Source organism: Nothobranchius furzeri, chromosome 16 (genome assembly GCF_043380555.1).
Source record: "Nothobranchius furzeri strain GRZ-AD chromosome 16, NfurGRZ-RIMD1, whole genome shotgun sequence".
Classification (NCBI taxonomy): domain Eukaryota; kingdom Metazoa; phylum Chordata; class Actinopteri; order Cyprinodontiformes; family Nothobranchiidae; genus Nothobranchius; species Nothobranchius furzeri.
Window position 1 is genome coordinate 43,536,061 of NC_091756.1, and position 27,040 is coordinate 43,563,100.

The window sequence follows — 27,040 nt, forward strand, 5'->3', positions numbered from 1 at the left end:
TTGGCAGACTGTACAGCACACCTAGATTTTGCCTATGCAGACATTATTGCCATGCTGACATCCTGTACCCGATATTGCTCTCCAGCAAAGACTGATATTCACTTCTGTTTTTCTTCTCCTGCTGCGCTTCCCTCCCTTCTTGCGTTTTTCTCCATGAAGGTGAGGGACATGGCCTCTACCACCTTTAGTGGTTTACTGCAGTGCCAGTTCTTCCCTCTGGACTCCAGTCTGCAGAGACAGCTCCAGACACTGAGTCAGACTTGCCTCCCCAAAGCCAGAGGAGAGCTGGCCTCTACAGGTGCACACACACACACACACACACACACACACACACACACACACACACACACACACACACACACACACACACACACACACACACACACACACACACACATTTTATTGCACCTCACAATTACACAGTGAAGCAATTATAGTAATACTTGTCCTATGACCCTTTCTTATCACAGGGGAACTGTGAGCCTTGAGATTCTAAAGCCCATTTTAACTCCGTGTGTGTGTGTGTGTGTGTGTGTGTGTGTGTGTGTGTGTGTGTGTGTGTGTGTGTGTGTGTGTGTGTGTGTGTGCAGACTTAGTGCGGCGCCATGCCGGAGTGCTCGGACTCAGTGCATGCATCCTGTCGAGCCCCTATGATGTCCCACACTGGATGCCTCAGATACTGATGGATCTGAGCAACCATCTCAATGACCCACAGCCTATAGAGGTGTGTGTACACATAAACTCATACATAAACATCTACCTCAAAACAGCATGAGCTCAAAGAATACAATTTCATTGTCCAATTGAGGGGAAAATTATGTCTTTGGCCTTTCTTCACGCGTGGAGTAGACGTACAACGTAATCCACAGAGCAGGCAGTGAGCAAGTGATGATAATTTTGTGCTTTACTGGAAGAGATGAGGAAGAAAATACAATGAAACACAGCTGAGAGTTTAAGTTTCTAAGCAGAAGATTTAGGCAGCCTAATAAGCAGGATTCAGAAAATATTTGCATAAAATTGTGTGTTAACACACAATTCCCTGTAACAGCTACAAGCCCCAGTTTGGTTATTTAGCATTTTGTGTCTTAAAATGAGTTTGCAGGATAAGTATTAAATGCAACATGCTACCTTAGAATGTTCCAAATTGTTGTAATTGTGAAAAAGCAATGTTTATGACTAAAAGACAGGAGGAACCTAAAACCTGAGGGGGGCCATTCTAAATGCATCCGTTTTAAGATCCTTGCTTTCCCAGATGAATTGCTCTAATGGTGTATTTAGTAAGTCTTTCCATGTATGGCACATCTAACATCCAAAGTTGGCTTGGTGTTTGAAGAAAGTAGATTTTTACTTTGTTGTTGCAGTTCAATTACACAAGTCTCTTTAGACCTCTCAACTGTAGCGATGGAGGAGATTATTATTATTATTATGAAAGGTAAATATCAATTACACTTTAAATATTTTTTAACCCTCTCAGGCTCAAAATAAGTTTGATAAAAGGACAAACAACTAAGTCCTTCAGGGGTACTTCTGAGTTAAAAAATGCTCATGAAATACGTTTGTGGAGTAACCAGGTAGGTAGGTTTAACGTTGCAAATCTGCAGCACCTGCCTCCAGAGGGTTAAGGATTAAATCAGTTTTTTTAAATAATTATTTAGCCCTGTGTATTTCTAATGGGACAAACTGGGGCATTTTGAATAAAAATAAAATAAAGCCAGACAACATAGTGGTATTTTTGAGTTTTCTGTTCAGTGTAAACCAAATCTCACCACAGAATATTTCATTTATGAGATTTAAAAAAAAAACAACTATGGAGTATAAAAACAAATACAGCTCAAAAAACATGTCAGTGTTATTCCAAACACTATCATCTGTTCTAATTAATACAAACAGAAGGATCTGTGGCGTTTCAATAATAAAAAAGAAACAATAATGGAAGTCCAACCTCACCGTGAAGTCACATGTCCACTGATGTCCATTCATGCATGTTTAAGGAGCCTCTAATGCAAAAAATATTATCACATCCTTTGCTTTTGCTCCTTGTTTTAAGTCAGTCAAACATTCAGAATTAAATGGCAGCGTGTTATGCTGGTAAAGGTTTAGGTGACCCTAGTAAGTTTGAGTGAACTGACAAAACACTCTAACTGAGAAGCGAAATTTCTTTAAGGAACTAAAGTGGTCCAGTTTTCTTCACGCAAGCCAAAAAACCTGTATTAGAAATCATTTTGGTGCCCTTTTTCTTAAACCTTCAAAGACCATAGTGTAAAGCAACACATGATGCATGTTTAAATCATGAATACATGTTTTAGGTCCAGTGATCCGCAGTTTAATTTCTTGTTTTGCGCTCTTGTTGAATCGGCTGACTTTTCACTCCAAACTTGTGTCGCTCTAAATAATTCCTGCAATGCATCTTTAAAATGTTATATCTGGCATTTTAACATTAATAAATAAATCTTGCTTCATTCGTTTTTCATCAGTGTAAACAAGCCAGACCATCGCCGCACAGATTGCCAGCTGCTGTTAGATTCTGCTCTGCACTTTTTCCACTGCATATATCTGGATCTGCAGGAACCAGCGACTTTGTTATAGCACTGCAATAAAAATGTATATAAATCTGCTAAACACCTTTGATGCTGCTGTTCCCAAATAAAATGAAATGAATGTTTCAGCTAAAAACATATAAACAAATAAAATAATAATAATTAGAGGCTGTTATAAAATGAAGAAATGTGGTAATGACTGTTTTCACACCTCAAAGCAAACATCTCTGCTTTCAATTTCCTACTTTATTTCAGGATTTCACTACAGACTTCAAAAATAGAGGCTGAAGTCACAGACACTGTCCTCAGATGATGTTATAGTAGGTAGTTTAGTAATGACAAGACAGTACCTAACCACTCCTCACGCCACAGAAGGAACATTCCAGAGATTAAATGTGTCAAAACATCACAACGCACTCCTCCCATTTACACCCAGTTCACCCAGTAAGCTGCATTAAACTCCACCCAAACTGCTTCAGTGTCCCTCCTATTTCTTCCTATTTTATAGACAGGAGTGTTCTGCATTGGCAAATGCGTGAAATGGAGATGAATCATATGCAATCTTGGGCCATCAGTGTTCAGTTTAGTCAACAGTGATGCAGAACCTTCTTCTAAACAGGATTAGTGGCTTAAAGACAAGTCATTTTAGGGCCGCCTCTGAAATTTTACAGAGCTATAACCACAGTTTTTCCCTTTATTAAAGGTGCAATTAGTATGAATTTTATAGTGAAATCATTTTTAAAAAGTCTAACGTCGCAATCATGTTGGTAGGAAAGTTACACTGAAACAGATTTAATTCTCAGCCGGCTGTGGGGTCGTCAGTTTTTCTCCGACGAGAAAACAAAACCGGGCTGTAGAATTGTTTACACTCTGTGACACTGTGAGGTTGTAGAATCTGCAGCACCTGCATTTGTAATTCGACACCAGCAGACAAAAAGCTCTGGGGTTGGTAAAAGTACTTAAGCCAGTGAAAAGGAGCGACCCAGAAGTTAGTTGTTGTACTTCTAAGAATCCACTGCTTCTTTTTGTTTTACTTGCATATCAGGTGAAGCAGGTTAGCGGCTAACATTGAGCTAACAATGCTAAGGGTGAATTAGAAGCAATTAGTTAGCTCTAAAAAAATATCTCAAGCTAGTTTTTTTAATTACCATGCATTCATCCATTTTTGTCCACTTATCCATAGTTGGGTTGCAGGGGCAGCGGCCTAAGCAGAAAAGCTGAGAATTCCCTCTCCCCAGCCACTTGTGCAAGCTCTTCCTGGGGATCCCAAGGCGTACCCTGTCCAGCCAAGAGACCTAGTCCCTCCAGCGTGTCCTAGGTCTTCCTTTAGGTCTTCTCCCATTTGGACGTGCCCTAAAAACCTCACCAGGATGGCGTTCAGGGGGCATCCTAATCAGATGTCGAAGCCACCTTAACTGGATCCCCCTAAGGGTATATACCTTATCCACGTCCAGGACGAAAACCACATTGCTTCTCCTGAATCCAACATTCAACTATCCAATGGACGTTCCTCTCCAGAACCCCTGAACAGACCTTACCAGGGAGGCTTAGGAGTGTTTTCCCCTTGTAGTTGGTGTTGGTCCCCCCTTTAAATAGGGTGACCAACACCACAGTCTGCCAGTCCAGTAGAACTGCCTCCAATGTCCATGCGATATTGCAGATGGGTGCCTGCCAGCACAGCCCTATGACAAGTAGAGCCTTCAGGAACTCTGGGTGGATCTCATCCAACACACGGAGCCTTGCCACCGAGGAGCTTTTTGACCACCTCAGTGACCTCAACCCCAGAGATTGGAGAGACCAACCCAAAGTCTCCGGACTCTGCATCCTCACTGGAAGACTTGCCAGTGGGATTGAGAAGGTGTTCGAAGTACTCTGCCCACCGATCCACAACATCCCAAGTCGAGGTCAGCAGCACACAGTCCTCACTATAAGTAGTGTTGGTAGTGCACTGCTCTCCCCTTCTGAGGTGCCAGATGGTGGAACAGAATCTCCCCGACGCCACGTGGAAGTTTTTCTCCATGATCTCAGTGAACCTCTCCCACGCCCAGGTTTTTTCCTCCGTGACCACCCAAGCCACATTCCACTTTAACTGCCAGTACCTATCAGAGCTGCCTCTGGAGTCCCACAGGCCACAAAGACCCGATAGCATTCTTTCTTCAGCTTGACAGCATCCCTAACCGCCGGTGTCCACCAGCAGGTTCAGGGGTTGCCACCACAACAGGCACTGACAACCCTGCTGCCACAGCTCTGATCGGCCGCCTCAACAATGGAGGTACGGAACAGGGCCCACTTGGACTCAATGTCGCCCACCCCCCCAAAACATTTTGGAAGTTCTGTCAGAGGTGGGAATTGAAGCTCCTTCTGACAGGAGACTCTGTCAGACATTCCCAGAATACCCTCAAAATACGTTTGGGCCTGCCAGTTCTGACCGGCATCCTCCTCCACCATCGAAGCCAGCTCACCATCAGTTACTGGTCAGCTGACAGCTCTGCCCATCTCTTCACCCAAGTGTCCAAGACATGCGGCCGCAGATCAGTTGAAACAACAACAAAGACTTTAGCACCATTTTCTAATTTTTCACACTTGTTTGTATAATTGGGTGTTTTATTACCATTTCTATTTCTGGTAATCTAGTAAAAGCATACATATAAATAAAAATTATTAAAAATGAAACTAGAACAGGCTCAAATATGATTGATGACTCTAATTTACTAACTTGGGTCAGGGCCAAAGCAAGAAAGTGCTGAAGCTAGGCGTTAGACACCTTCCTTACATGAGCTTGAATGTAAACATCTGTCCCTTTAGTTCCTGATCAGCTGATGACCGCTTCATCACACCTAGCTGCTAATTTATAGTAACACATGCAACGTTTAGACAGTCACTTGTCTTCAAAAATATATAATAAACTAACAGAAATGTTTAGAAAATTGTAAGAAATTTTTAAGAGTGTTACCGTTACTTTAAGGCACGCTGTTTGCAGAGAAGTGAACAAAGCAATGCATGACCATTTTCCCAGCTGTTCCTCTGACTACATTCATAAGAGCAAAACATCATTTTGTCTGATGCGTTCACTGCCGCAAGTAATTAAAATTGTGCCCACATCTTCTAAGTTAACACACATCTCTTTTAACAACGGTAGTTTTTCCATCTTTACTGTTCCCCTGCTTCAGCCCTCTCCCCCTCCCCCGCACGCGGCCGCAAACTCACTGATGCGCCTGCAGCCTCTGAGTTCTTGCTGATCTAAACATTGAAAGAATCATTTCATTTTCTGTTCCTCACTTCTGATTAACTTCATTGGTGTCTGTTTGTTGCAACCACCAGGTACAAAAACAAACTTGTTTTTATTTGACTATTTTTCTGTCCTGTCTGTTTATATCTTCCTGCATCTCCTCTCAATCCTAAAGAAAAACTGCTACCTGGCTTCATATATTTTCACCTCATGAATTACTTTTGAACTGCAGTTCAAAAAGATCTACCGACTGCAAATATAGCGGAGTGCGCGCCGCGCGCAGACCACACCGGTACGGTGAAGCCACCAGAGGACGAAACAGATGCGCTCTGCACCGCAGCAGCAAAACGCATCAGACACAAATAAAAGACAGAAAGTATAAAAGAACATGTGTCGACATAAACGATCGCGTGTTGATTGTTTTTGAGGTGGCGACTCTTTGTTAATGTTATTGTGGCCGTGCTCAGGACGCATCTGTCTGGAGCGCATCAACGATCAGAGCTCTACGCCTCTCAGCTCTAAATAATCCCGGTGAGTCCGCATAGATAATGTAATATAAGTCGAACCAGGATCGTTTTGGGGCTCCCCCTGGGTGTGTAAACAGCGGGCTTCCAGGAGCCCCCTTTAGTTTACCTGCAATTCGAATCCTACGTATAGCACAAGTTTGTTGCGTGAGTTGCCGGATCCTAGCAGACAGTTTCTGGAATGGTCCTTTCAAAATAAAATAGTTCCCGGATCTTGTTCCGGCAAGATCCAGCTCAAATTAAGCACTGGGTGCAAGATATTTGCTTTTTGTTGTATATTATTAAAAAAAAACAGATTGTGGTCTGTTTCTGTCTGTGTTTTCTGTAAGATTCCACACAAATGTGTTCTATTTTATTTCATTGTTTTGGTTGCTGATGACAGTAAAGAGGACCCTGTCTGAGTTCAGACGCAGGAGCATCGGCAGTGCTTCACCGACGACCAGCTCCTCGTGCTGACAAACCTGCTGGTGTCACCCTGCTACTACGCCTAGACTCTCATCTATCTTCCTGTGACAGCAGCCGTGGAAACAAGAATTACACCTTTGAGTACTGCTGCGAGTTTAAAGTCTTCTGTGCAGCCGGCCACAATGGTGTCTAATACTTTAGAACGTCACGTTCCACCGTGGAAGGACAGCAGTTCTGGGCAACAGGTTTTTAACATTATTTTTTATTTTGCTCACCAAGCTCTATAGCAGCCCCAAAGATGGCCAATCTAAAGATAAAGGCGTATGTTTAGTTTCTTGGTTTTCTGATCAGACTAAGGAACTTTTATTTTCTTCCATCACAGCATTTGATTAATCTGTGTTCCTTAAAAAGGTCTCTAAGCTAAATGCATTAAATTCAAACTGCATGTTTCTAATAATGAAAATGAACAGGTGAATATTTATTATAACACAATTTGCAGAAAAACATTGTGCTGTGAAAAAGTATTTGCCTCCTTACAGATTCCTTATTTGTACATTTAAAAATCACACTTACATTTTTTTTATTTTAATTTGGTTAACGATGACTGGAGCAAATATAAAACACTCATTTCCAAAAGATGATTTGAAGGGAAATTATGATCTCTAAATCAAGCTGGCCCTGTGAGTAAAAATGTTTATTTCTACTGGTGACAACAGAATAAAACTTTTGTGATAACTAGCTTTCAATCTCTCACATCACTGCCAATGAACTCTGCCTCACTCCTCTTTATATTATTGTTTTAATTCAGCTACACAGGAGACTCTTCAGTCATGAACAACCTGTCAAGGCCAAAGGTCAGACATTCCTATAGAGTTTTCATGGTTTTGTCACTTAAAGTAAGTTATTCAAATCCTGAAGAGGCAAAGCAGGCCCAGACCACCAAACTACCACCACCGCGTCTGACTGCATGATGTTAGTTATAGTTTTTCACCAGATGTAACTGGACACACACTTCCAGAAACACCCACTTTGGTCTCATTAGTCCCCACAATATTTTCCAATGTTTTCCACATCAAGGTGGTCATCAAGATGTTTTGCTGGCAAATGTGAAATGGGTCTTGTGTTTGTTTTTCTTTAGAAAAGGGGAATGTATCTTTTACCATTGTTCATGTTGTCAAAAAGGTTCTATTGTAGGGATTTCTTAATTCTACATATCCGGTCAGCACCTTTACAAACAATCTAATTAATCACAATTTGTTCATTTTTTTAAACAAAGGAAAATCTTATTTAACAAATTCTGGGTTTGAATAGTTCTGTTTCCTGAATAAATGAAAACATCTGAAAATCTGAGGCAGCAGTAAATCAGGAGTTGGTTGGTTTGTAGAGGAATTGGAGGGTCGCTGGTTTGAACCCAGCTCGTTCCGTGACCGATCACCCACATAGACCCATGTTTGTGCTGCTCAAAGAGCCTAGTGGTACAAAATGGCTGCAGAGGCTCTCTGTCTGCCACAGGGAGGCTGTTGGCACGATGTGGTTTAAAGGAATGAGTGAGTGAATGAATGAAGGAATGGTGGATTCTCTGGAATGCACGTTGAGTTCCTGGGAATAAAACCTCACATAGATCTAATCCATTATTATTAGAATTAATGCTTTCTGTGTTTACTCAGCTATGTCTGATACTGAAATTTGCTGATCTGAAACATTTACTAAAGAGAACAAAAAATAAAGCAAAAACCAAGCAAATCTGTAAAAGATGAATTCTTTTTTTTCCCCAGCACTGTGGAAGCATGCACCCACACTGGTAAATAATACACATAATATGGTGCAATAACAGTTGTACTCTTAAACAGAGCTGTGTTTTGTTATAAAATAGTTCAGCTCTGGGAATTTGCCATTTCCAGTTATCTGAAGTCATTGCATCATCTTTTTCTTACAGTGAGACGCATTTTAGAGAGGATGACACCCGTATCGAATTCAGTAGCTGCATGTCACATTCTGCAAAAAGCTCAAGCATAAAGGCTTTTCTCCGGCATGGGTAGTTTGTAGCTCTGTGCCAGAAAACATAAGGCTGCGCAGATGCTGCTGCAGCCAATAAGCACTGATAACCGACTTCTACTGTGTGTGTTTAAGGGAGAAAACAGGATCACAGATAGAGCTGTCATCCGTTTATTCTCTATATTGATTTTTTTTCTGATGTATTGCTGTTGAGTTTGATGTGTTCACTGTGCTGAGACGTATGATGGCAGGGGAGGCTGATAGCTGAAGCTCCAGTAGGTGCAGATAGTGACAGCAGAGGAATGTTCGGAATAAACATGTTTGTGTGAAAGAGAATGAATACAGAGAAGGTGATAACTGCACTCAAAATGATTTCCAATCAGGAACTGAAAGGTATTTTTAATGATTATTAACTCCTAGCATGACTGATCATGCTTTCACTTCTGCCGTTTGAGTTAAGTTTTAGAAATTCAATTGTGAATCATTAAAAAATAACTTTCTCCATATTTTGATGAGAAACTGCTAAACAAGGCATTTTAAGAAATGCATCAATCTGTTTTATAATATTGTAACATGTGTAATATTAGGGATGTGTATTTTTGAAATTCTGGCAATACGATACATATCACGATACAGGGGAGACGATACGATATATCACGATATATTGCGATACATTCAGTCAGATGTTACAAGCAATTTTTTTTACTGAATTTATTGTAAGAATGTTCAATAAACAGTCCAAACTGATACATAACATGTTTAACATGAGGTATCTGAACCATGATGGAGGGATTTAAATTTCAGTGGTGGAAACAAAACCCACTGCTGCCAACTAGCGGGTGACGATTGAATTGCGCAAAACGAAAAGAAAATACACAAATGTTTGCATGTAAATTCTTTCAGGAATTAGATACACGGCTTTTGAATATCGATGTAATAATCTCAGGAAAAAATATCACGATATATTGCCATATCGATATTTTCTTACATCCCTCTGTAAAATATTGTAATTTTTTTTATAAACTGCCTGGTTGATTGTTTAGAAAAACCGGGCTAACCGAAGTTAGACACAGGGAAAGAAAACACACCTTCAGCCACGAAAGGTTGCAATTTGTATATTATTGCTCCAACATAGCAATCCTGACATGCTGATGTTTATGGGGGAAAATGTTGACAGGGTTCGTCATCACAACGTGTCACAATGCTAATTAGAGCTTACACAACTTACAGCGGGTTGCATTATTTTCTCTCAGGTATTTGAGCACAGACACAGCAACATTTGACCTGGGAACGAGGTCACCTAGAGAAACAGTTTTAGGTAAGCATGGTTGAAGATTCTTGGGTTGACATTTTAGATGAAGAACAACTCTTTCTGAGAATGAGCATCTAGACTATAGGACAGGTAGTCTGGCCAGCCAGCCCCACAGATGACGAGTCTGGCAGACCAGGCTATAGGACGGGCACCTTATTTCTGAGGTTTTCCAAGGACATCCCCAGGGAGGAGAAACCAGAGCTGACCCAGATTTAGCTGGAGGGATTAAACATTTTTCTTGGGATCCCCAGGAAGAGTTTGAGCATCATTGGGTGGGTTTTTTTTTCCTTCTTGAACTTTTATTCCTGCAACACCACTTTGGATGAGTGGTGGGAAATATATGAATCCAGGTGGAAAAAAATAACCATCACTGCTTAGAACTCAAACATTTTTCTAAGATTTTGAACCATGAAAACTAAAGTGGGACTTTTATGTTTATTAAACAGATGTTTGTCAGATTTTTTATTTAAAGTTAAAGTCCCATTAGTCATCACTCACTGGTGAAATTCATCTCCCCATTTGACGCATCTCCATGGAGAGCGGTGAACTGCAGCTGTGGCTGTGCTTAGGAACTATCTGGTGGTTTACCTCCCCCAACCCAACCCGTTAAAACAGAGTGTCAAGCAAGGAGGCATTGGGTCCCATTAGGCGTGTTTCCACTACAAGAACTTCAGGGTAGATATGCAGGAACCTCCCGACATGCGCGTGTCTCCACCTGACCGGGCCGTTTTCATGGACCTTCTGAGTACCTGCCCTGGAGTACGTTCTCCAAACGGCCCGGTGGAGTAGCTGAACGGAATCTCGGGTTAACTCATGCTGATTGGTTGTAACTCACTAGGAAAAGACATCAAGACATCCAAAACAACCGGCAGCAGTAACATTCGAAGAGTAGCTGGTAAAGCAGAATGGAAGCAAAAGCACGGATCGCATTTAAAATCTAACTCCTAAGTTCTGGTAATGGAAACATGCCTATTGTTTGGAATGACCCGACTGGGATCTTCTAGTCCCAGGGCAGACACTAGGCCACTGAGAAGGTCATTATTGCTTGTTAAATGTTTTTGACCCCTCAAAAAACATTCAGAACTTAACCAAATACAATTTTTTAATTGCCATATATTAATATAATTTCCATTGACATTTCATGTGACACAATGCTGCCTTTTCCACATTCAAAAAAAAAAGATGCATCTATTGAGCAAGAAGCTAAGTAGTACAGGAGATTCACTTCCTCTAGTCCAAAACAAAACCCTGACTAATGTGTTACTTGACACATTCGAATTTGACAGTTTAAGACTTAGTGCTTATTTCTTGACTATCTACTGTTAAAGAATTTTGTAGCCTTTCTCTAACTAGCATTTCAAGAGAAAACAGATGTTTGTCTAGGTCCTCAGGCAGAAACGTCCTCACAGCATCAGCCAGCTGAAACAAGTACTCTGTATTTTTCCCACTTGGGCCGGTAGAGGTTAGGATCTGGTTAGCTATGTCCTCCAGTGGCGCAGGACCAAGATAGTCTGGGTTTCCCTTTGAGCCAATGTACAGTAACGTCTGGCTTGGTGAGTGATGGACCTCTGCAGCAGGAAAAAAGGTCACCGTGATGACCTGATAACCACCTTTCTCACGATAGTCGAGATAATCTTTCACTTCCTGTTCCTGGCCTGTTGGCAGCTTGTAGGCGACGCCCCAGACACACCCCTAAAGGGAAACAAGAAACATATTTAAGGTTGAAATGAAAGGAATAAAATCTGCTTTTTAAACTCCGAAATCAAGGCATATACGATGAATCTAATTATTGGTTTGATCACTGATGAGAAAGTTGTTTTATCTTAATCTACGGATGCACGATAAATCATCATCAATATCTGTACTGGCCGAAGTTGGTGATTTTTCTACATATCGGTATCAGTCCGATAAGTAAAACTGGGCCGATATTAACTAACAATATTTTTTCCATCTAGTAGACATTTTTGTATCAGTATCAGAAATAGCCCGACCAGCCATTTCCATGCTTCCTTACGGGAAGCATTGGGTCTGGGAACTCTCCTATTCAAATAACTCCACCCCTGAGAATTCTCACCGAGCCAATCAGCGCTGAGCAGCGTACGTCACACACCACAACACTGAGTTTCTCATAAGCGACTGAAGCGAAGTTTGCTGTGCCTCTTTCTTCTGTTCTAAATTACTTGGACGTGTATTTAAAACCACAACAAGTAGAAGTGCTAAAAGCCTTTCTTTTAAAGAAAGTTGTTTGTGCCGTCGCCAGACGCCATTTTTGACTACAGCTAAAAAACGACAGCGTCGCGCGGTAAAGTAATCATTTCCGCCTTTTTTTCTGATTGGTTATTTTTGAGCTGGCTAGTCACGCCCCGATGTGCCTCTGCATCTGTGAGTTACCACACTAGCTCTCTGTGTAGAATTAAACAGAGGACAAGCCTGACAGGCCAGGATATATCAGAAGGGGAGGAGAGTGATAATGCATAGTTGTTTGGTCAGATGGCAGTGATAGTAATCATCTCAGAAGCGTAAATGTGTGTGGTGTGACTATATAATAATAATATAGTTATATAATATTTGCGGTGCTTATTGGCAAGAATCTGGCAATATGATATATATTACAATATAAGGAAGATGATACAGCATCTTGTGATTAGGGATGACCGATATTGGCTTTTTACCAATATTGTCTAACTTTTAATTTCTGATACCGATATATGCATGGTCTCCAATAAGAATAAAGAAAAAATAATAATTTAAGTTGCTAACATCACATATCTCCTATCAAGCATGCTTAAGCTTCAAACATTATCCGGGCAAAACTGCAACTAGTTTAAGTTAGTAACAAAAAAAAGTCATGTTTTTATTTGTCTCCAACAGCAGCTGAATGACTAACTCTTTGAGGGAATCCTGATAAACGCTCTGGGCTACCTTTAGGCCACAGATTATTATTAAGTTCATGATGGGAAAAAGTTTAATTTTTAAGTTAATAAATAATACAAGTGAATTAATGATAGAAAGGTTCGAATCATTTTGGCTATGAAAACAGATCATAGTGAGACCTGGCTGTTATAAACGACCTTTGAGTGAAACGTGACAGAGTGAGCGCTTGGAACTCAGACGTATCACTGACGTAGTTTCCGTTTCCTTTGCTCCCAGTGTTTACATCTTACATTTAGGCAGAAACAAGAGAATAAACGGTCCATGAACACGCTGATTGTACTTTATATGTTCATGCCGTGGAGAAACTTTGTCGTTGTAGGTATCTTTTTTTTGGGGGGGGGGGGGGATATTTGGGCATGGGTTAAAGTTACTTAGTTAATCAAATTTAAGCAGTGTGAGCATACACATGCTAAGCGAGGGTAATTGCTAAGCGTAGGGCTGGACGATATAAAAAAATAAGCATATCGATTAAAAAACTTGATATTGATCGATATTGATAGTTATTGAAAAACATTTTTTATGAAACTGTACTAAATATTAGGGCCCGACCGATATATCGGCCGATATAGGGGTCATTAACACTATCGGCTATCGGCCAAAAAGACGGCCGATGTGGCCGATATTGCGCTACCTATCCAGCAGATGGTGCCAGCTTTATGAACTCATGTTGGGTGGCTCCATTCCTCGGGGGGTGGAGCCACAGTCACAGCACACATGCAGCAGAGCAGCAGCAGAGACGACGGTGATGAGGAAGTAGGAGGTAAATCTTCAGTTTTAAGCATATTTGTTGTGTCAGTGGTAAGTTGAACGATAAAATAAGCAATTTCAAAAGTATGTTTCCCCTCAACATGCTTCCTAAGTTTATTGTGCCGTGCGCCTCGTGGCCTCGTATTGAAAAGTTAACCTGAAAAAATAAAATAAAACTGCCGCAGCATTTCGCTCTATGCAGAGCTCACGCTGCTTCCCCTTTAGTCATGCAGGGCAGTAAGCAAGTAACATTGGCCTTTTTCTGGTAGACATTCTGGAATATTCTCAGACAATTTCCTCCGCTCTTCTTCAGCAGTCTTTTCAAACTCACGCGGTTAGCGGAAAAAATAGTGCAGATGCCGAAACGATCGCTGCACGGCGCGGGCTGGGCCCATGTGGCCTATAGAATAGGATAACAAGGGCGACGAATGAAGGCGGTCCCCGTTTCGCAGCGCTTCGGCGGCACACGACCGTTGTCGCAGCTGAGGACGGGTGAGGGGGGGTTGGCAACAAAGCAATGAAACGCTGTGCAGGGAGTCCCCCTCCTCTCCCTAGCTGGGAGAGGAGTAAGGGCGGTAATACGAGAAATAAACATTCCTCTCTACAAATCTATTGTATTTTTTCAGCCTTATATTTTACATAAGGCTTATACATTGCCACATACTAGTCATTTAACGTATCTTATTTTTATTTTCCTAATACTGTCGCCTTTGGAAAGGATCAAAACACAAAAGTGTAAAACTCCACAGACTCAGAAAACAAAAAACTTAAATGTTAGATTTATACTGACCGAGTCTGTGTGTTCTGTTGTTTTTGAGATTGCTAAATAAATCTTATTTGCATTACTTGGAAACCCTGGTGAGTTATTGAGACAGTTCTTTGGTGTGTAATATAGAAATAAGTTAGCATGGAAAAGGCAGAGAATGAAGGGTTTAATCTTAAGAAAATTAGTATTTCTTTTTTTTTGTGAGGGAGATTTATCGGCCATTATATCGGCTATCGGCCTTTGTTAAAAGTTTTATATCTGTATCGGTCCCAAAAAAAGCATATCGGTCAGGCCCTACTAAATATATTTTAAGTGCGGCCCTGCCTAGCCAATTTATGCTACTTATTAACTACTTTCAATGAATAACAGACAAAAAATAACTTTAATTCAATATTTATTTTTAAATATGATTAGTTTATTGGGTCTGAACGATCTTAGGAAAAGATTGAATTGCATTCGTTTTTCTAGCAGAAATTAAAATTTCAGTTCAATTCATGATTTTACTCAAATTAAGGTTCAGCTGCAGCAGATTATTCACAACACTGATATTTACAAACATTCACTCATTTCATCACTTTTCTGGAGCGCTGTTCATGTTTCCCTCCTCTGTTACAGATTTGTCCCCACCAATATTTACTGGTGCCTTCACATTCCGGCATTCCGCGCATGTGCTAGCTCCACCCCCATCTCATGGAGATCGGAGGCACGCTCTGTGTGTGTGTCAATCACTTTGGCTTTCACACGCACTTCTCGGGAACATGGAAATCTCCAGGCATGTGGGCAGGGCAAAAGACTTGCAGAAGTATGTGCTGTCCTCCTTTAGTTATTAGTAAACAAGTCCAGCATTAAACTATAGGCTATAATGAAAAAGGCTATATTGAAAAAAGAAAGTAAAATGAAATAACTAAGAATAAACTGCTCCGACGCAGTGCTCCTTGCTAACCGCTTCACGTTTGAGCACATTCGTTTGGTCAAGTGTCGAGCTCATTTCTTCTTCTGCAGTTGCCCAGCAAAACTTTTTGATAGCTGTGCTCTTGCTCCCTCTACTGTCACAAAATATTTTACACCCCAGCGCAGCAGAAGCACTTGAAGCAGTTAATTGGGCAAAACTTTACCTGGTTTCAACATTGACGGCAATTAATCGGTTAAATATATATATATATATATATATATATATATATATATATATATATATATATATACTTCCCTTGTAGTTATGGTGATAAAACCTTTATAAAGATCTTATAAAGAGGTGATGAAGCTAAAGAGTTTGATGTGCAAGGTCTGTAAAAGTTGAGTCACTAAAGGAGTACAAACCGATACTGATATTTTTTAATATTACATTTTAAGGCCAATATCGGGCCAATAATATCTGTAGATAATATCGGACAACCCTACTTGTGATACTAAAAGCCAGATGATATTTGTGACTTTTTTGACTGAACATAACTGAAAAACTCAGGCCAGATGCTTACAAGTGTATCATGTTATCGCAAGGTTGTTGCTTAGACAATATCAAGACGGTAAAAACTGCTGTCACCTAGCAGTCGGGGTTTATATTGCACCACAAAAAATAAATATAGTAAACGTTTCCGTTTGAATTCTCAATAAAAATGTATACAATCAGTATCATTTCACAAAATATCACAATATTAATACAGTGTATTGGAATTTTCTTGCATTCCTTCTTATATGAATGTAATTTTGGTTATCGTATGAGATATTAATATCAAATATCGATTTTTCATATCAGTGCACCCCTATCTCATTCTGAAATTAACTTTATCAATAAATGACATTTGTTGCTCTTTTACATCTCTAAGTAGATCACACACCTCGGGATCCTCCACAAGTGTGACAACCCGTCCAGGCTGGAAGAAAAAAAAATAAACAAAGAACCGACATGTTGAGACAGAACAAGTTACAGATGCTAGAAAATGCTTTCTAAGTTTTAAATCAGTATACGATGTTACTGAACCTCATATCTTACTTGTAAACAAAGAAAAGGCAAGTTTTATCATCTTCTCAAGTATGCAGAATTATTAAGCATCTACATAAGAATTACACAATGACTTTACTCCTTCCTCTTTACGCTTTGGATAAGTGGTGAATTAATTTTTGGGCCTACTTGCCTATTTCATAAACTCACAAGCGCATTTTTACTTCCTGTCTGTAGTTGTTGTAACCCAACATGTGATAAAAGTTTTAATCGAGCACCCAAGTACAAAATAAGGCCAAGTCATCATGACTAACCAAACACGGACTGAAGCTGATGCCAACAAGATAAAGGCTGACTCTAGAAGCAGAACGTGACATAATATGAAAGTATAAACGTGTACGTGTGAGACTGTAAGTTCCTCCAGAAGCCCTCACCTTCCCCGGTACTCCCCGGTGGTCGGTGCTGCCCTGCCAAAACCTTCGGCTGAAGCCTTTGATGTACCCGATCCGTTTTTCCTCGTACGGGAAGTCCACCTTCCATATCAGGGAACCGTATCCGAAAACCCACATGATGATGAAGGTGATGACACGTAAAGCTAACGCACCGAAATGGTAACAAGGACGGTTGGAGATGGACGAACAGCCTTCTGCTTACACTCTACAAAGACGTCATACCTTCATAATAACAAACACGTCTACCTGTAACTTATTAAGACTCTTCGTGACGCTTAACTCTTGCTGCTCCGGGAACAGCTGAGCTCTATAGCTTTTTTTTTCTGAGCTCTATAGCTAAACTAGCTAGCGCCTCATCTGGGTTACGTCAGCGTCTCTTTTTCCATTAACACACTTTCAGTATAAAATTTAGTAACAAAGAGTATTGACAATCTCTGTAGTAATATGAGTCCATAGTATGGGATTGTAATATTTTCATGGGGGGGGGGGGGTATTTTTCGCTTTGCGGTGTCAATAGAAACATTTTTTGTTGCTACGCTTGGCTTTTATTTTGAAAGTTAAACCGGACATTTTTAGAAAACACTAAGTTTTAGTACTGACAGCAGGGGGTGCTAATTTTCTGTTTCCCACACTGTCTCACTTGCACGCTCCAATAAAAATTCACTCCATGCCTGCATGTGTGCACTGATTCAGAACCAAACAAAGTGAACAGCAACAGTCTGGTCTGTAATGTCGGCTTCACGAACCACAGCCGCGCTCATCCTTCTGGTTCTGAGAGAGAATAGTCAGCCAACCTTTTTATGTAACCTGCCAGACTTCAGTTTTTGGGCTGTAGCTGAAATCCCCAGCAGGGGAGAAAAATGCAGGGGAAACATCTGCCATACAGAAGTCCAGGTTCAACCCCGAAGACAAAGCAGCAGAAGATAAAATGTCACTTTTACATGTGTGTTTAAAAACAAAAACAACAATCAGATGCAGAGTCTTTGATTTTTGGTCATATTGATGAAACACAGTTTTTAATCCTAAACAGGGTTTCATGTGAATTACAGGTTTAGCGGATGTAAAATTGCTAAATATGTATAAATGACATTTTACTGAGCAGCACAGGTAAATCACAAATATTTAATTCTACCAATTAGTTTGAAAATACATCTAATGAATAATATTTATTTCTAGTATTTATTATTGGTAATGTCATATTTTAAAACAAAACATTTTTACCATGTGTTTGCAAAAACAGTGGCTGTATATTAAATGTAAATCTACTCCTGCTTGATAAAGATTTGTAGAAATCCCTATGAATGACTGGTAGAGGACATGTTTGTCATCTTAGTTCCTTAAAAAATCACTAAACTCAACTGAAAAGAATAAAATAAATTATTAAAATTTGTAGATTGTTTCAATAAGAAAAATATGTCTATTATATTAATATGATGAATCCAGCATTACATGCACTAAATTTAATTTCAAAGATGAAAATAAGAAAAACCCAAAATGGCATGGATAAAGGTTAACAACATTCTTCATTCAGCACAAAATATTTGAAAGCTACTGAATACCAGTTGTGCACACAGACAGTCATGCTGTCATACTACTTTGGTAAATGGCCTGTATTTGTATAGCACCTTCTTAAGGTTCTACAACCCACCAAGGGGCTTTACAACACAATCCACCAATTCACACGCTGATGATGATGGCCTGCATTGTAGCTACAGCTGCCCTGGGGTGCACTGACAGAACTGAGGCCTGCCCTACACTGACGCCACCAGTCGCTCTGACAACCACCAGCAGGCAAGGCAGGTCAGGTGTCTTGCCCAAGGACACTTTGGCAGGAGCCAGGATCCAGCCTGCAACCTTCTGATTGCTGGACAACTTGCTCTACCTCCTAAGCTACTGCTGTCCCCCTACTTCATGGGTAGAGTGTGATCTCTATTGCCTCACATGCAACTCCAAGGTCTGCAATCATTACTCAATGTTTATGGTAACAAATGATTATGTTTATTAATTAGAAATTGCACTAATTTCTTCTAGAGCATCATGTTTGTTTTCGAAATACCGGATTGAATAGATTGCATTTTCTCAATTCCTAAACAGCAATATGTGCTTTAGATCAAATTCTCATATTTGCTCATTCAAAAAGGCTGAATGGTATTTCATAATTATTCGCTCACAGTTTCTTAAAATGAACCTTTCTCTTTTTTTCGAAACTTTATTTAAAAAATCTCATGTTGAAAAAAACATTATTTAGCAGTAGACAATTTCTCTGTTGCCTCTGAAATGTGTTGTCAAAGTAAGTTTAGTATCTCAAAAGATAAACAACCACATTTCTCAGTTATGGCATTTAATCTTCTGCCTTTGTTTTCACAGATTAAAGGATTATTTGCAAGTAAATATTTTTTTTCACTTTACACAGCTACTCAACTTTATTATTTAGAATCGGGTTTGTAGCTGAAATCACAATCAGAATCTCCTAATACTAGTTTTCTTCTTCATCTGCAAGTCAACACTATCAGTAGAATGCTTTCTTTCTTTATGAGAACATGTTCCATAAAATGTTCTGTTTTCTCTTTTTTCTTACAGAAAAGCTATTCTTGGTTCTAATTTCAGATTATAAAAATCCAGAAATAAATCTGCTGTAATCCACTTTATATTCCCAGTGTATCATCATGAGTCACTGTATCAACATGGCAATCTAATAAATTAAATAAATCACAGTTCTAAGACAGTTATTCCCAGCAGGCATGATGGGATGTTTGCTGTTGTGATTTTTTTCATACATAATAGATCAAGGCAGGAAGACTCTCTAACTCCTTTGCTTAAAGAGGCAGTGTGTAGTTTTTACTGTTAATCTCTGGAAATATCAAAACCTTGTTGAAAAAGAATAAAACGATGCTCAGTTGTTGAAAAATATTAGCAGCTTTGTACCATATAACCATATAAATCAGATCTAAAGTAACAGGGTCTAGCGTCTTTGGGCAACACCGTATTAGAAGCCATGCTTCTTTCTGGCCAGCTCAGGATCCTGCACCACTAGATCAGTGTTACACAACCCCGGTCCTCAGGGCACACTGTCCTGCATGTTTGCCACAGAAGTTATGCTACCCTATTCAGAAAAAGTTAGGCAGTACGAAACATAACTGCTAAACTCCCTCCAAAACAAATGTGAAAGAACAAATTCGTTTTGGCCGAGCGGTAATGCCATAGTATGATTCACATAATAGACAGGCCCAGTACCCTGAGCAGATTGTAAACTACAGTGCCAGAAAACTACAATCGGCATTTCAATTTCTCAATGGAATTAACTCAAGGTTAAGGTCCATTAATGTCTGAGGAGTCACATCGAGTTTGCATGCTTTCTGCTCCAGAGGTGACAACATTTACCGTAATGTTTTTTTAAACAAGCGGCAGTCATGGCGATGTGGGGTAAAACTACCCTGAAATGTATGAATGTACTGCCCCTATAGCACAAGGAAACTACACACTGCCACTTTAAGGCAGGAACTCACCCCCAAGGCCAGGTGTACACTCTACAACTGTTTCACTCTAATCATTCAGCTCTGTGTCACACTGTACAACTTCCTCACAGAGCAAAGCTCACGAGTCATGTTCTCACACTGTACTACCCAATGCTTAGCTACAGCCTGGCTGCTCACATTGTACATCGGGTAGCAACACGTTGGACCTAAAAATATGCTAAAAATAGTCGTTTTGACACAACATGTCAGAAAAATGAGTCCAACAAGACTTGGAGGCTGCTATTGATATCTGTTGTCCTTTGGGCTTTCCGTTGAAGGTCACGCAGGGGTTTGTGGGGGTCGGAGAAATAAGACAAACAATGTTTTGGGATCGGTTTATTTAAAACAGCAAACACACTTTCTTGACAGTCCTTGTCATTGTGTGTGTAGAAACGTGTAAGAATAGAAAGAAACATTGTGTGTTTATGTGAAAATAGCCGGCAAGTTGTGTTGGTGCATGCGCTGTGTTGGTGGTTCTGGTACTTTCGGGTCAGAGCGCTGCTTCTGCAGTGCAATACCTTCACAAGGGATGAGCAAAAAAATTTCATTATCGAATCTTGTTACCCCCTGATTACTACACAGCGTACAATGCAAAATTCACGTCGACCTCAAAGATTCTCGGCTCAAAACGTTTAAAAAATCACACTATGTACGCCCGGCTTAACCAAGGGGAGCAATCTACCTGTTTCAGATTTGGAGGAGTTGATCCTCATCCCAGCTGTGTCACAGTTGAATGCAAACCACCACACTACACCCTTGAGATAGCTTGAAAATCTGCTCATGCCTCAAAGAAAAGTCAAAGTCTAAACCGAGCAGCGTTCATGAGCCGAAACCATCTTTGTAGTTCCTCTCTAGCGCAGCGCTGGTGCTGCTAAGCCTGCCCAACGTCACTTTACATTTATATAGAGTGCTGTGATTGGCCTTACCTAAATTGTCCGGTCTAATGGTGGACCTGCTGAGATTACAATGGAGCATGATTAGACCAACCTGCAGAGCAAAATCCTTTGCTCCTGCTACAGTTGTTCTAAATAAGCTAATGAAAGTGATCTTTAGCAGGAAAATGGACAAGCTCGTCCTCAGAGATAAAGTGATGATCTTATTACGATTAGCTCCTCCTGAAGCATTTATGGACAAGTCCTATTGGAAGGAGACTCCAGGGCACACCAAGAACATGCTTAAGGGATTAGAAATCCTCTCCAGTCTGGGAATACTTTGGGATCACCTAGAAGGAACAGAAGACCGTGATGGTGGAGAGGCCCTTCCTGGATACTTCCTTGTATAAGTGGTGGACTTTAGATGGATAGATAGAGATTTCAGGCTAACCTTATTTCAACACCCACCACTTCTCTGACAAGTTTTTCCCATCAGCTATTGTCCCTGTGCTCCCAAACCTTACCTTTCACCTCCTTCAGACACTTTCCGTTATTTATCAGGGCAGTGTCCAAGATACACACAGACTGAAACCATGTTTCTTTGTAATGTGTTCTATTGTACAAGATCACTTCCAATTAGGAGGAGTGACACTGACTCAACACGTCAATACACCCAGTCAAGACTGTCCATCAAGTCTTCTGGCAACACGCCTCATCCGACTGCACCCAAGGAGGAGGTCAGTTGGCAGCACCACCACGCCTGTTGAGAACAGATCGGGGTGAATGAATGAACAAAACAACAGAGTGTGACAGACCAGACTTTTCTTCATCCACGATTGCATTCCTCCCTTGACCACAGCCTCGTATTTATGACCGTATCTATGACAACAAGTGCCCTCAACATCTTCAAAGCAGTAATTTTAATTTACTGATGTCATCCTTTCAATAGAGACATCAGATCACAAGATGTTTCTTTGTTTGGAGGGCATGAACTGCTGCACAGTACTTTAGCATTTAAAATGGGTGACTTGATAAATAGAAAGAAGACATGCAAGCATGATACTTGAAATGTTTTGGCATTAAGGACCCAGTGTTTGTAACAAAGTGGGATAATCAACCTGTTAATGAGGACTTGTGATGTGGAACGAAGGAACAAAAACTGGTTTGAAGGTTTTTTAATGAAGTTCAACTGCATTATCACTCACTGTGAAAAAGCTGTAGAAACTAGACTTCCTTCATATTTTGATTACAAGACTTTTTTTGTAATCTTTCAGAGGGTTTAAATGGTTCATTCTTCAGGATTTTCTGCCTTTTACTCTTGGACTTTTTTATGAACTTGTTTTCAGACCAATTTCTGTCTTAGATTTTTGTGTAATTTTAGCCTAAAATAATGAGAGACGTGAATAAATTGAGCAGAAAAAAGAACCACAAAAGTCTGGAAAACTATTTAAAGGACATGAACAAGATCTGAAATTCACTTTTTTAAAGGATTCGTAAAAGTAAAGACCTGATACAAATCTGTCGTCAGTTGATCATTTGACATCTTTAGCTTGGATAAAAGTGCACCGAATGTCTATCAATTGATCTTTTTCAGGTATTTCAGTATATTGACATACTGAGTTGAAAATGAGTGATGAAGAAGCCAGTGTCCATATTTTTGAAGGAAATCCTGCTTACAAAACACTTTGACGGATTACAAGAAAGTCTAGAAAACCAAAGAGATGAGGACTGACTCAAGACTTTTGCACAAGACTGTACCATAAAATAACAGAGGTGGAGTACTAGAGAGGGAAATGTTTCCCATAACCTTTCATTTAATAACATTTTTCATATTTTTATCTGAGTGAGTTTTTTGTTGGGACAGAAAACATAAAATCAATAAATTACTTTCTGTTTCTCTCTCCTTTGTGTTTTACACCCAGTTCCTATTCTCTTTTACCAATTACAGTCTGTTTATATAAGTGGGGCTTTCAGCATCCAGAACCTCTCTTGAGTTTTTGTTTTTCAGCCAAAAAGCGAAGGCAAGCTTCTGTTTCATCCTGGCCCGTTTAATCAGTTTACAATCAATACTCCCTGCTTTGTTCTGTCGTCTGGCCACACCTGCAGCTGCTTTCTCATTTCTTCTTGTTCTCTGAAGAGAGATTTCTTTGGCTGGAGCAACCTTTTCTTTTCAGCACGCTCATTCAGGATCCTTTGACTAACCTCTGATATTTAGTCGTTCTCTTGCAGCAATTGAGGTCCAGAGGTCTCCTGCATATTGACTTGATTCAGCAGCACACACACACACACACACACACACACACACACACACACACACACAAACAAACGCACACACACACACACGCACAAACACACAAACACACACACACACACACACACACACACACACACACACACACACACACACAATACTCTTGAACCTCTGACTCCATTCTTGCAGCTGTAGTGAGGAATTGGCCAACTGAGCCATAAAAGTCTCCTATAAGTAAAGAGCAGAGTTGAGAGGGCCATTTCAGGCTCTGAGGCCTCACTCTGTTTGATCACGAACTGCTCACATGACTCCTGAGATTGCTCTCACAGGCTCAGTGAATTCAGTCACATCCATCAGCGGGCCTGTTCTATATGTAACAACCAGGATGGACTGTAAGTAAAGCAAACTTGTTAATAAGTCAAAATTAACTATTTAGTCTGAAATGATTCATTATCAGAAACAAAAATAAATTAATCTGATAAACTGATATTTAAATAAAATATTTCCCAAAGATTGGATACCAAAATGCATAAATAATTGTGCTTGTAATACAAAAATGTAAACATAAGAATAAAATTAAGTGTGGAAAGGAAAAGGTCTCAGCAAAAAAGGGCAAAAGCTATGACAAGTCGGTGTGTACTCCACATTTGGTTGGCTGCCAAATGTATGTTTATTTATTTGGCAGACGCTTTTCTCCAAAGTGACGTACAATTGTTAACCCATAGGGCATGTTGTGATCTGTGGGGGAAACTGGAGTACCTGGAGAAAACCCATGTATTCATGGGGAGAACACGCCACTCCACACAGAAACACTGCAGCCGGGTTTCAAGCCTGCAACCTTCTTGCTGTGAGGCAACAGTGCCAACATCTGTGCCACCATGCAGCCCTTTGGAGGGGAACCGATGTTTTAGTCCAAATCAGCTGTTTTTCAAGTTTCTGTTCTTCACCTCTTTGGCAGAAAATGCTTCTTTTGGTTATTTTGTTAAGCCCTCTCTGTTTTTTTAATGGTGTAAGGCAGTAAATGACAAGTGGCGGCCCATGGGCCACACCTGGCCTACCAGACCTTTGCACCCAGACCCCATTATTACTCAATCATGAATAAAGAAAATGCATGTTCTATTTTTTCTATTCAAACTGAAAATCAGCCTTTAATCAGAAATGACTACAAACACATATATCTCATTCAACATTTAAAAAAAATGTATCTGCAACAGTTCTTAGAATCTCAATTTTTGCACTTTTTACTATAATAGCGCATAATTGCATTACCTCGATCAAAAATGCTCACGGAAAAATGTGCAAACAATCAATATTTACCAAAAGGGACTATAGTTATAGTTAAGTTACATAAAATGTTTCCTTGAAGAAATCTAAATACAGATTAAGCACATTTTGGCAAACAGCATGCTTGAAAAACAATCTCAAACTAACCTGATTTGTTGCAGTTGCACCCTAGTAGTTTGAATTAGTAAAGGAAATATGAAAATCCCATCAGTCATCATCACACACTGGTGAAATTACATCTTCCGCATTTGGCCCATCCCCGTGGTGAGCTGCAGCTGTGGCTGTACTCGGGAACTATTTGGTGGTTTAACCCCCCAATCCAACCCCTTAATGCTGCGTGTCAAGCAGGGAGGCATTGGGTCCCATTCTTCGGTATGATCCGACCAGGATTTGAAGCTTGAGCTCCCAGTCCCAGGGTGGACACTCTGCCACTAGGACACTGAGAAGGTAAAACACTGACAAGCGCTTTAGAAATAATATCAATTTAGATGAAAAATAAATATATTGAATATTAATATTTTAAAATACAATAATAATTAACATTTATTTTTAGAAGAGTATCTGGCTCTTACCGTGTCTGCTGGATAAAACTCTGGCCCTTGGACAAGTCTAGTTGATGATCCCTGATGTATGCTGTTATTTCAACATGTGCAATAAAACACTAAATAAAACAAGGATAGGAAGAGTGTAACATATAGGAGACAAATAAAATGCAGTGATAGCAAAAAACATCATAATAATGGTTACTTTTAATATCTATTAGTTTGTGCATTTTGAAGAAGGAGCTGGAAGAAGCCTAAATCATATTTAATCCCATAGGTTTTTTGTAACAATTTGTTCAATTACTCTATTTAGAAACAACAACAACTCTTGTTTACAACATTGTGTCATTGTCATATAGCTGTGAGGAAAGTCTAAATATGTTAAAACCTAAATTGCAGTATTTCTTCTTTGCATCTCGACCATCAGTTACTGCTGGACCCCAAAATAAAAAAATAAAAAAAATGTTATTGAAAATTTGTCTTTTTAAATCCCTGATTAATTTAAACTCATATACAGGTGCTGGCCAGTAAATTAGAATATCATCAAAAGGTTGAAAATATTTCAGTAATTCCATTCAAAACGTGAAACTTGTACATTATATTCATGCAATGCACACAGACCAATGTATTTCCGATGTTTATTACATTTAAATTTGATATTTATAGGTGACAACCAATGAAAACATCAAATCTGGTATCTCAGAAAATTAGAATATTCTAAAGGCCAATGAAAAAATGTTTGTTTCTCTAATGTTGGCCAACTGAAAAGAATGAACATGAAAAGAATGTGCATGTATAGCACTCAATACTTAGTCGGGGCTCCTTTTGCCTCAATAACTGCAGTAATGCGGCGTGGCATGGACTCGATCAGTCTGTGGCACTGCTCAGGTGTTATGAGAGCCCAGGCTGCTCTGATAGTCGTCTTCAGCTCCTCTGCATTGTTGGGTCTAGCGTATTGCATCCTCCGCTTCACAATACCCCATAGATTTTCTATGGGATTAAGGTCAGGCGAGTTTGCTGGCCAATCAAGGACAGGGATACCATGGTCCTTGAACCAGGTGCTGGTGGTTTTGGCACTGTGTGCAGGTGCCAAGTCCTGTTGAAAGGTGAAGTCTGCATCCCCATAAAGTTGGTCAGCAGCAGGAAGCATGAAGTGCTCTAAAACTTCCTGGTAGACGGCTGCATTGACCCTGGACCTCAGGAAACAGAGTGGGCCAACACCGGCAGATGACATGGCACCCCACACCATCACTGACGGTGGAAACTTTACACTGGACCTCATGCAACGTGGATTCTGTGCTTCTCCGCTCTTCCTCCAGACTCTGGGTCCTTGATTTCCAAAGGAAATGCAGAACTTGCTTTCATCAGAAAACATAACTTTGGACCACTCAGCATCAGTCCAGTCCTTTTTGTCCTTGGCCCAGGCGAGACGCTTCTTGCGCTGTTTCTTGTTCAAGAGTGGCTTGACACACGGAATGCGACACCTGAATCCCATGTCTTTCATGAGTCTCCTCGTGGTGGTTCTTGAAGCGCTGACTCCAGCTGCAGTCCACTCTTTGTGGATCTCCCCCACATTTTTGAATGGGTTTGTCGTCACAATTCTCTGCAGGGTGCGGTTATCCCTAGAGCTTGTACACTTTTTTCTACCACATTTTTTCCGTCCCTTCGTCTGTCTGTTAATGTGCTTGGACACAGAGCTCTGCGAACAGCCAGCTTCTTTAGCAATCACCTTTTGT

At 40.2% G+C, this 27,040-nt stretch overlaps 2 protein-coding genes across 3 annotated transcripts in view; one reads left to right on the forward strand and one right to left on the reverse strand.

Annotated features, from left to right (window-relative positions):
- The window catches only part of LOC107387526 (proteasome activator complex subunit 4B), a 66,640-nt gene extending 59,687 nt beyond the window's left edge, over window positions 1-6,953 (forward strand). The window contains 4 exon segments of the mRNA XM_070545703.1: window positions 160-298; window positions 591-723; window positions 6,665-6,696; window positions 6,699-6,953. Of these exon segments, the coding sequence (XP_070401804.1) occupies window positions 160-298; window positions 591-723; window positions 6,665-6,696; window positions 6,699-6,781 (387 nt within the window). The 3' untranslated portion in view covers window positions 6,782-6,953.
- Window positions 6,954-11,086: 4,133 nt separating this feature from the next.
- chac2 (ChaC, cation transport regulator homolog 2 (E. coli)) lies at window positions 11,087-17,212 on the reverse strand. Of its 2 annotated transcripts, XM_015962941.3 has the most exons (3): window positions 16,823-17,212; window positions 16,285-16,320; window positions 11,087-11,694 (listed from the first exon to the last, which is right to left on the reverse strand). In XM_015962941.3, the coding sequence occupies exons 1-3, from the start codon at window positions 16,955-16,957 to the stop codon at window positions 11,290-11,292; spliced, it is 576 nt and encodes a 191-aa protein (XP_015818427.1). In that variant the 5' UTR covers window positions 16,958-17,212; the 3' UTR covers window positions 11,087-11,289. The 2 variants fall into 2 exon arrangements, with proteins under 2 accessions (XP_015818427.1, XP_015818428.1); XM_015962942.3 differs by lacking the exon at window positions 16,285-16,320.
- Window positions 17,213-27,040: the final 9,828 nt, after the last annotated feature.